Source organism: Capsicum annuum, unplaced genomic scaffold (assembly GCF_002878395.1).
Source record: "Capsicum annuum cultivar UCD-10X-F1 unplaced genomic scaffold, UCD10Xv1.1 ctg1490, whole genome shotgun sequence".
NCBI classification, from domain to species: domain Eukaryota; kingdom Viridiplantae; phylum Streptophyta; class Magnoliopsida; order Solanales; family Solanaceae; genus Capsicum; species Capsicum annuum.
In genome coordinates this window covers 1,356,899-1,367,451 of record NW_025820315.1, presented here as the reverse complement: position 1 = coordinate 1,367,451, position 10,553 = coordinate 1,356,899, and the positions used below count along the sequence as shown (strand labels likewise).

The following is a 10,553-nucleotide window of genomic DNA, read 5'->3' as shown; positions in this document are numbered from 1 at the left end:
AAGGAAAACCTCACATTAGGGAGAGGTGTCATACTCTTATCCAGGATTAGAACCTGAGCTAAGTGATCATAATCTGTATCTGTCATCCATATAAATAGAAATAATCTGAATCTGTACCTACGTTGGCTCATAGTTCTGGAGCATGTGAACATACCCAACTCGATGCTAAATACTACTCCCTTTAAGTTGTATGCTCATTCTGTAGGATATCCACTTTAAAATTTGCATAAGGGTTTATAATGAAAATCAGTTGTGTATCTGTTACTTTAAACTGTACTCAAAACTATGAAGTGGATTCCATATCTTAGCTGAGATCAAAAGATCAAATCTTTTCTTAAAATCTGAATATGAACTAATCATAGGTGCTTAAAAGCCTTATTTTCTTGAAATATCAATATTCAAACTGAGGCTTAATAACCCGTGCTTTAAACTCATGTGGAATTTAACACCAAGTCATGCTCAATAATCAAAATCTTGACATTCTGTAATAATTCTAGTCAAAATAGTGAAATTAAAATCTCAATGTATATGTAATCACGTTACACGCATAAACATACAAAATAGAGATGTAATTCAATAGTTAAGTCACTTGTAACATCATAATCTTCAAATAATGATTATTGGGTATGAACCCTAAACTGTAAATCATATAAATTCAACTTTAAAGACTAGTTTTGGGCACAAGGATGAAAGGAGTATCCCTGTTTATAACCCCACATACCTTATTTGATTGTTTGAATGCAAAACTTTGAACTTTGAATTTCTAACGATGTTCTTGAAGCTTCTTCTTAAAGTTCTTGAACCCGGAAACTTGAATTCTTGACTATCTTGAAAAAGGAATGGTGAAAAGTTGGATTTCTTGGACTTAAAGTTGAAGTTCTAGAGTTTCTTGGAGAGGAAATTGGTGAATAAAGAGCGTAATATGCTTAGAATAGGGTTAAATTCTCTATTTTCACAAATTAGGGAAAAAGTAATTGACTTAAATGCCCTTCCGAAACTTAAACTCGCGACTGGAATCCTGATTTTACACCTTGGCGCGATGCGGTGCTATCACATTGCATCACTGGAAAACAGACGAGTGTGAATTTGCACTCTTCCACGATGTGGTGCTATCGCATTGCGTCACTAGAAATGGATAAGTGCGAATTTGGACTCCTCCGCGACATGGTGCTATCGCATTGCGTCACTAGAAATAGACGAGTGCAAATTTTCACTCCTCCGCGATGCGGTGCTATCACATTGCGTGCGTCACTGGAAACGGATGAGTGCGAATTTGCACTCCAACGCAACGCGGTACCTGTTCCAGTGCGATTTCTGGCGCGACACTTGCCAATCATGGTGAGCTACTAAAAAAGGATGAGTGTGATTTTGGGGATCACTGTGATGCGGCATAATCGGGGTGAGTTACTACCTCTCACGAAAAGTGTCATAACTTCCCACCCACGTATTGAATTTAGGCAAAATTGGTATCGTTAGAAAGATGACTCAATTATCTATAATTTGGTGGGTCTTAAGGTGGAAAATTCTACATACATCAATAGTTATACCCTTACAAATTTGACCCTTGTAGAATAGAACACCAACCTTTGGACGAATCTAAGGTTCTTGGTTCAACTTGGCTCTAGGTGATTTCTATGAACATTTTTCATCTACTAAACATTTCACACAATAGAAGCTGAACTGGATTAAGAAAAAGTACGATGTATTACACATAGTCCGAAACAATAGGTAACGGGCTAACAGACAGAAATCAAAAAAGATCACATATAATGATAGCAATAGTAATAACAAGTGACAAACAAAAAGGAAACATATACCATATATTAAAACGAGGAAAAGAAAAAGGACCAAATACACAAATGAATCCCTCCTAAGACCTGGTAAGGTCAGTACTAGAGCCACTACTAAAATATACCCAGAGAACTAGACAAAATTCAAAATATACCTAATATATACAAGCAATCTCGAGTACAAAAGACTAAACTGGAGTAAATAGAGGAGGATCAGCCTCGGATGACAGTAAGCTCACCCTGCTCTGAATCAGTACTGGAAGGTAGGAATCACGTCAATGTCGACTGCTACTACTCGGATCTTCATCAGGAAAAAGATGCAGAAGTGTAGTATGAGTAGCAAAGCAACGGATATCAGTAGGCATCATCGGCCGACTGAGCTCAATACAGAAAAGGTATAACTACAATGCAAGGGCGTAATCTGAGTCATCCGTAAATAGGAATGGAAAGGTAAACAACTACCAAGTTACGCAAATGCTTTAAAGGAATAAATATAAGTCATATAGAAAATAAGTAATGCAGCAATAACAGACAAATTAAACATAACCTAACTAGGCCACATAAGCCTGCTAGGCACACTAAAGAAGACAATTAACCCAACCGTACCCCCATTAGCCGGTGGGACACATAATAAGTAATTAACAAAAATAAACATAAATAATTCATAACTAAATCAATCCCAACAAATCATAGTAGTCATCCAGATATGCAACTGGCTTGAACCGGTACCAATAGGTAGTAACGAGAGGACAGACACCAGACTCAAACCGATAGTGGTGGATAATAACAAGAGGACACGTGCCAAATTCGAATCGGACATAGTGGGTAATAACGAGAGGCCACATATATAATATACACTTGAACTCATAATCAGATGCCGAACTCAAATCGGAACTCAAAGGATTTACAACCATAATCAGATACCGGACTCGAACCGAAACTCAAATGAACCACACTATAATAAGATGTCGGAATCAAACCAGAACTCAAAGTAATCATACCCAACTGTAATATTAAAATTCATACCATACCATAACAATGTCAACGTGGTACCAAAATTCACAATCAATGACAGAAATAAAATATATACTAAACCTGAATAGAAGCTAAAACACGTCTAATTACCGTACGTATGTCTTAATTTAAAAGGAGCAAATTCATAATTTTGCAATTTAATTCCACGTCCTAAAGTGATAGACGCTATAGTATATTGAAAGATAAAATACCAAAATTTACTAGAACGGGGTCCTAATTCGGATAAATAAGGTATGTTTATATATATATATATATATATGCAACTACAATTACTTATCCAAAAACTAGCATATTATTACACAATTTCAGTAAATAAACTCAATCTAAATATATGATAAGCCTAATCTACCTGAACGACAAAGCTAAAATATCTCTGAAAAGCCTCCAAATAGTGTTCTACTAGAACCTAGACTTGAATAAATTGATACAATAGGTAAAAAAATTCCTCGGAGATGTATTCAAGCGTGAAGGAAGATCTACTGATAACAAACCTTTTTGAAAAAATTAAAAAACAAACCTACAAACAGAATAATTTCTCCAACTTCATGTCAGAATGAAACTTACATTTATATAGAAATGTTCACATTCCTTAATGCTTATCTTCATCATGACTTGTCAATATATTAACTAATCTAATGACACATTTAATGAGGTGTCCCTTTTGCCTAATTTCCACGTAGAGGGGTGCCAACCCCATCCCTTTCACTCTGATATATTCGCACTCAGATATCGCATAGATTCGTGGTAAAATAATTATAATATTTTAAATATATTATAATTAATATAAAATCTATCTATATCTAATAAGTGAGGCAAAACTGCCATGTGGCAGTACCTCATAAAAGCAGCAATATTTAAAAAAAAAATATTTAAAAACCTATTTTTTAAACACACTTAACTTCCCCATCCCTATTACAATGGAAATACAGTTATTAAAAGAAGAATAACACCGTCCACTTAAAAATAATTTTTGCTAATTTGCTAATACAATTTTACTAATTATTTTACCTTTAATAATAATAATATTATCTTAAAAAATAACTTATATTACAAAATATACAAATTTTAATTTTCATTACAACATTAAAGAAAAACTACAATACAAATTTAAATAAAAATAACTACAAAACAAATTTAAACAAAAATAACTACAAAATAAACAACAATTACAATATTTAAAATTAAAACAACAATAAATGAAAAAAAAACATTAACTAAAGATGAAAAAAAAAACCTTTTTAATTACAATCTTAAAAAATATTTAAACATCAATAACTGCAAAAAAAAAAATTATAATAATTAGGACAAAATTTTAAACAACAACAAATGCTAAAAATAAAATGAGATATACACACGCCATCTAACAAGTTTGTTTATTTTAATTATTAAAATTTAAACCGATAACTGCCAAATAAAACAACATTACCTAAATATGAAAAAAAAAACTGCCATTAATTACATTCTTAAAAAATATTTAAACATCAATAACTGTAAATAAAAAAATTATAATAATTAGGACAAAATTTTAAGCAACAACAAATGCTAAAAGGAAAATAAGATATACACAAGCCATCTAACAAGTTTGTTTATTTTAATTATTAAAATTTAAACAAATAAAAAGTAAAAAGTACGAAATTAAACAGAAACGTGTATATCTTTTTTATTAGGGATAGTTTGAAGGAGTTAGTCTTATAACCATCCACTAAACTCCTTTTTCTATTACAACTCATTTTCTTATTTAATCCTTATTAGGTTCTACATTTTCCGCAGTTTATACATGTGCTTATATTTCTAACATTCTGCAATTTACGTAGTACTGCCATAACCATGTATGGCTTTTCATAGCATCTCACAAATGACAAGCAGTTCTATGCAATGAAATTTGAGAGTAAGAATTATTCGTCTTACAGGATTCTAAGGTACTAATTGCTTTTTATTAATTTTTCATATTTCACGGTGTTTACATTAATAATCTTCCTTTTTTATTTTTAACATTGTATACACAGTGAACAATACTAATTTCTATCTCAAATTAGGGTGATCGCATACATGCTTCAATAGGCAAGTATGATATTAAGTTTTTCAAGAACAAGATGGAGGAACTTGGGTTATATCGCATTAACAACTTTGTTATTACATCAAATTCAAAGAAATTTAAGACTACAATGCACAGGTTGATTTTCATAAAAACGACTTCTGTCGAGAAAATTACTGATTCGTCATTTCATATGGACATCTTTAATTTGCGTCCATTTGACCAACTGACAATTCACCATATTATCGATGACACAGAACTTTTTTATAATGATTCTCATTCATAGTCAGTTTAAAATTTATCAATAATATGTGCTTTTTATTTTTACTAATCCATCTATATTTATAGATGTTGTTGGTCAGGTTGTGACATATAAAGGTGTTCAAACATTCAAGCAAGGAGACACTAATAGTGTATTTATAAATATTGTGCTAGAAGATGATAAGTATGCCTTATTTTCTTTTTTACATTACAATTTGTGGCACTAGCACATCCACTGATCGTTGAGAACAAACAATCATTTTAATAAATGCACATACCACACAAATGAAATCTTTATTCTTACAGGAGAAATAGACTTTCAACAACTTTATGGGGCGAACTTGTGGATCAAATTCAACCTTATTTGAGTGCATCCACAGATGAACATTTGATTGTGGTTCTTCAATTTATGAAGGTTCAAAAATTCAGAGGTTCGAATATTTCAAACTATAATACATAACAGATTTATTCAAAAATTATTTTTATTTTCAAATTCTAAATATTATTTCAAACAGATGTCTACTCCGTTCGTAGTTGTTGGTATCAAACTAAGCTATGGATAAATCCATCTCTACCGCAATCTATTGCTTTTAAATCCAGGTTTGTCACATCCAACTATTGTTTAACACATTAATCAACTAAATTTAATATTAAAATTTAGAATATAGATAAATGTATAATTTTATACTATTTTTCATTCAGATTAAATGCAGCATGTTATTCTAACTATGAGCGGCTTAGCCAGACAAGTTCTCAACAGTGTTATTCTATCACGGATGAGTTAGTCAAAGGAATTGTACCTTTTAAATATATCAATAATTTGATTGTATGCACAGAAGTGAGTTGAATAAACTTTTTCATTCCCGATTAACTTAACACAATGTGTTTAAATATTATAACAATATTTTCTCTATCAAACAGGAAGCTAGCTATTGGATTGCTGCAAAAGTTGTTTGTTTTGATCTTGATCATGGTTGATCATACATGGCTTGCAACAAGTGTATTATAAAGGTTGAACAAGATGGAAACTCATTTTTTTGTCCAAAATGCAATTCAGAGGCAAAAGTTGTTCACAGGTTATTACAATCCTACATGAATTATTATTAAGAAAAAACTTTATTTTATTAAAATGATAAAGAATGAATTTCAGGTATAGGCTACAAGTGCGTGTAATGGATGGAACTGGTCTTATAACCCTATTACTTTGGAACCATGAAGCTGTGCAACTTATGGGGAAAACTGCAAAAGAGCTAAAGGAGAGCTTAATTGATAATGATGAATGTTCGTATCCAAGTGAATTGAATGATATCGTTGAAAAAAGACTCATGTTTAAGGTCATGGTGAAGGAATCTAATATATACAAGCAGGATGAAATCTACAAAGTTCTAAAATTTGCTGATGATGAATCTCTTTTCAAGGAATATTGTCATCCTTCACTAAAATACACTGTAAGTGGTACTTCTTATAAAGAAATATAAATCTCAAGTTCTATAAAAATTATAAATTTTATTTTAATGACATTACTATATTTCATTAAGATGCTCTGTTTGAAGGTGCACAAAACAAGGGAGGTGATGAGCTTTTTGAGGTAATTATATGTTACATTTGAAGGTGTTTAAATCTAAACTTTTCAAAAAGTATAATAATTTGCTATAAAGTAATAACATACCTTTTGTAATGGATATTCATCTTTTTTCTTTGCATATCAACCTTTGACGCAAACAAAAGAGAGTGATAATTATTAAAAACTTTATTTTATCATTTACATAATTATTATACAGATATTTATCAAAATAAAAAAGCTGAATAAATTTTAGTATGAATACGAGTTTTATACTTATCTAACACAGTTTTAATCTATGCAATCTATTACAGACTCCCATCAAGAACAATCTATCAGGTTGCGGATCATCTGTAACAGAAATTAGTGTTAATTCCATAGAAAAACAATATACCAAAAGAAGCAAAGGTGTTGGAAAATTGTCAATGCAGGAATATGATGTTGAATGTACTGACAAACAATCCACCAACAAGATCCGCAAAGTGATTAAGAAGGAAAAGAAACATGAGTAGGCGAGTCCATGTTCAACTGTAACTTTTATGTTAATTTTAATTTCAGTTTATTTTGTAATGAACAAGTACTATATTAGATATTTGCTAATGTAATGAAGAATATGTGTGGTTGTTTCACTCCGTAAATTACAGTTTGAAAAACATCTTTAAATATCATGCTGAATGTGTTTCCTTACACAAACAAGTTTCAGTAGACAAAGTAGAAAAAATGCTGGTGTGAGAAAAAATTGAGCATGATTGAAAAATAATATGAAAAAAAAATAAAAAATGAGAGTAGTAGAATCCTTACATAGAAAAAGATCATTATTCCGTCTTCAATTAACTTGCTAGGCGTGAAAAATGATAGTAGTAGTATCCGTACATAGAAACAAGATCATTAATCAATCATCAATTAACTTGACAGCCGCAGCCTTCTTCGTTGGTTCCAGGACATACATTAACTCAGCACTACAGCCCGTGCATCAATGATTCTGCACACGGACAACAAAGAACTCAGTAAAGAGCACAAGTTTGACACAATAAAGAGACATGAGAGTGGACTATGGATTGAATGGTTATAGATACGTCTATGGTAGAGTTCAATGACTACATCTCGAAAAATAGGCTCATTAATACAAATTATCACCCTACCTACATGCAACTTTTTCATCTCCATCCTGTTATAATCTAAGAGAAGAAAATACTCAATTTTTTAAAATCTAAGAAGTTATTCTGGAGGTCGCCTGATGCTAAGACATATCATCGAATATTAACCGAATGGTTTCTCACATTAAGTAAGTGCATGTGATCCAATCCAGATGCAGATATAATAAGATTTTTGTCAAAAAATTAGGTGAACTTTCATAGCATTCTGGACAATCTTAATATTTGCCTTAACTTTACAACTAGAAGACAGAGTATCTAGCTTTATCATAAAAGATTAGTTAAAAGTACAGTTTGAAAGAGTCACAAGAGGAGACCGGTGCACTTCAATACCGGTTTTAGAGGTTAAAAGGATAAAACAATTAAATAGATTCCCACTAGATGATAAAATAAATAAACATGCCATGCAATGGACCCGAAGTAAGATGTAGCTATTACAAAGGGCAGTATGGTGCACTTATCTCCCGCTATGCGGATCTGGGGACAGATAGGACCAAATTGGGTCTTATTGTATACAGTCTAACCTTGCAAGTTTTAGTAATTCAGAACCAATTATTTAGAAGATGTTGTATGGATAACTCTTTCTCTATGAAGTTTATTTGTTCTTTTAGCTTACTCCTCCTAATTGGAATAGACTAGCGAAGTGCCCTACATTTAGTGGCAGCGTACTACTCAACTACATTAAAAGTGCTCTTACAACTAATGTCGAATATATTAGTTCTTTAGATGTCCCAATTAATGAGTTCCATCCGAAGCATCTAACTATGACAATAAAAAACCCATTGTATTCCCACATAGTGGAGTTTGGATTCGAATCATCTAACTATTTAAAATAAATTAAAGAACTTTGTGCCTGCACCTTACTTTTGAATTTGAATCAGGAACACAATATTTTTGCGCGTTGTTAAGCACTTCCCTGAATAAATAACAACATAAGCGGTGGAGGAGAAAACATACCTTAGCAGCAATTGACTCCAGAAGCATAGCAATCGTCATTCCTGAAGGGTCGCGGAGGCAGTCTAATAGTTCAGTGGGAGGTAATATAATCTACACCCTTTTTTGGGAAGGTAATATAATCTACACCACCCTGAACAAACTGTACAGACCTTAGCAGGTCCCTAATTGGACATTAAAGGTCTTTCCTGATATAATGACAGTTAGCACAACCTTCTTTTTGCCTTAAGAGTAAAACATGGCATTAAGAATCAAGACAAAGAAAATTAAACAAAAATCCCTGGCCACTCACGAGTTGTCTTCTGCCCATTTGCAGCCATTAGTATCCACCACATGTAAACTGTATGCATGTCGTGACTTTGAAGACTGATTCTCAAAACTGAAAATATATATTAAGATTGAATGGGTGAAAAAATATCCTAATGAACCATATACAAATGGTAGCATAACTGACAGTTCTATATGGTCCCACACAAATTCTGGAAGCGACTGACCTCTGGTGAAAAAGATCTCCATGAATGACTACCAAAGATCCAGCCTTTACTTCAAGTGGAATGAAATCTTTCTGGTTATAGCAGGGAGATGGCATATCAAAATGAACCCCATTTTCATCTCTAAGGAATCTCCTCATAAGGCCGCATAAAAAAGTAGAACATTATGTCTGTTATACGGAAGATTAAATGATCTACAGCCTGTTTGGCCAAGGTAGCAAAGACAAAAAAGAGTTGGGAGAAACAATACTAATGTGGGACCTTGGTATAGCCCATAGACAGCCATTTACAATTGTTGAATCCTCGAAAGCTAGCCACAAGCCACTGCATGTTGCTAGTTCAGTGTACAGAAAAGAGTTATCTTGGTGCGGCACCAATTATTTAGAAGATGTTGAATGGATAACTCTTTCTCTATGAAGTTTATTTGTTCTTTTAGCTTACTCCTAATTGGAATAGACTAGTGAAGTGCCCTACATTTAGTGCCAGTGTACTACTCAACTACATTAAAAGTGCTCTTACAACTAATGCCGAATATATTAGTTCTTTAGATGTCCCAATTAATGAGTTCTATCCGAAGCATCTACCTATGACAACTAAAAACCCATTATATTCCCACATAGTGGGGTTTGGATTCGAATCATCTAACTATTTAAAATGAATTAAAGAACTTTGTGACTGCACCTTACTTTTGAATTTGAATCAGGAACACAATATTTCTGCGAGTTGTAAAGCACCTCCCTGAATAAATAACAACATAAGCGGTGGAGGAGAAAACATACCTTAGCAGCAGTGACTCCAGAAACATAGCAATCGTCATTCCTGAAGGGTCGCGGAGGCAGTCTAATAGTTCACCTAATAGTTCTCACGCTAATTAGTTGTTCCACACGTCAATTAGTTCAATGATTCATAAAAGCACAAGGTAGTTGACCCTATACCAGTGTCTTCTATTATGAGGCAAAAGATATTAACTTACCAACAGTTCCAACAGTGTCAACGGATCCTAAATTCAGCACATGTTTCTCCACGGCTAGAGCCAACTTTGCAGTTGCCAGTCCAGCATCATTTCTGTTCCAAATTAGTTGCGGGGAACAATGAGCCATATATTGGAATATATAATTAGCAGAAAACTACTGAAGAAGAGAACACGAAAGACCAGTATTCTCCATTGCAATCAATATAGAATCAGATAAATGCCTCTCAAGTCTCAACATCTTGAAAATAATATAGATGATAGTTGAAAAAGAATAGAATACAAAATGCTTTACGGCCTGA

General features: G+C 32.7%; 2 protein-coding genes across 21 annotated transcripts; one reads left to right on the top strand and one right to left on the bottom strand.

Annotated features, from left to right (window-relative positions):
* Positions 1-5,274: 5,274 nt before the first annotated feature.
* LOC124890280 (phytanoyl-CoA dioxygenase-like) lies at positions 5,275-10,512 on the bottom strand. Of its 20 annotated transcripts, XR_007049072.1 has the most exons (9): positions 10,255-10,503; positions 10,061-10,133; positions 9,543-9,605; positions 9,285-9,404; positions 9,083-9,169; positions 8,794-8,834; positions 7,484-7,664; positions 6,791-6,831; positions 5,275-5,521 (listed from the first exon to the last, which is right to left on the bottom strand). XR_007049072.1 is itself a non-coding variant. In XM_047402143.1 (7 exons), the coding sequence occupies exons 1-6, from the start codon at positions 10,379-10,381 to the stop codon at positions 8,795-8,797; spliced, it is 510 nt and encodes a 169-aa protein (XP_047258099.1). In that variant the 5' UTR covers positions 10,382-10,503; the 3' UTR covers positions 7,483-7,664; position 8,794. The 20 variants fall into 20 exon arrangements, 1 of the variants encoding a protein (XP_047258099.1); XR_007049071.1 differs by having other exon boundaries at positions 5,275-6,831; XR_007049075.1 differs by lacking the exons at positions 5,275-5,521; positions 6,791-6,831 and adding an exon at positions 6,833-7,033 and having other exon boundaries at positions 9,285-9,355; positions 9,543-9,615; positions 10,255-10,512.
* On the top strand, positions 6,055-6,599 carry LOC124890275. The gene is made up of 2 exons (XM_047402118.1): positions 6,055-6,197; positions 6,272-6,599. The coding sequence occupies exons 1-2, from the start codon at positions 6,106-6,108 to the stop codon at positions 6,597-6,599; spliced, it is 420 nt and encodes a 139-aa protein (XP_047258074.1). The 5' UTR covers positions 6,055-6,105.
* Positions 10,513-10,553: the final 41 nt, after the last annotated feature.

Excerpts from the sequence above, each read along its gene's own strand:
- LOC124890275 (XM_047402118.1), top strand. The coding sequence starts at position 6,106 with ATGGCTTGCAACAAGTGTATTATAAAGGTTGAACAAGATGGAAACTCA. Across the intron at positions 6,198-6,271 it reads GAGGCAAAAGTTGTTCACAG|GTATAGGCTACAAGTGCGTG; the intron begins GTTATTACAATC and ends AATGAATTTCAG.
- LOC124890280 (XM_047402143.1), bottom strand. The coding sequence starts at position 10,381 with ATGGCTCATTGTTCCCCGCAACTAATTTGGAACAGAAATGATGCTGGA. Across the intron at positions 9,606-10,060 it reads CTGGAGTCACTGCTGCTAAG|TGGCTTGTGGCTAGCTTTCG; the intron begins GTATGTTTTCTC and ends AGCAACATGCAG. Across the intron at positions 9,170-9,284 it reads GGAGATCTTTTTCACCAGAG|TTTTGAGAATCAGTCTTCAA; the intron begins GTCAGTCGCTTC and ends ATATATTTTCAG.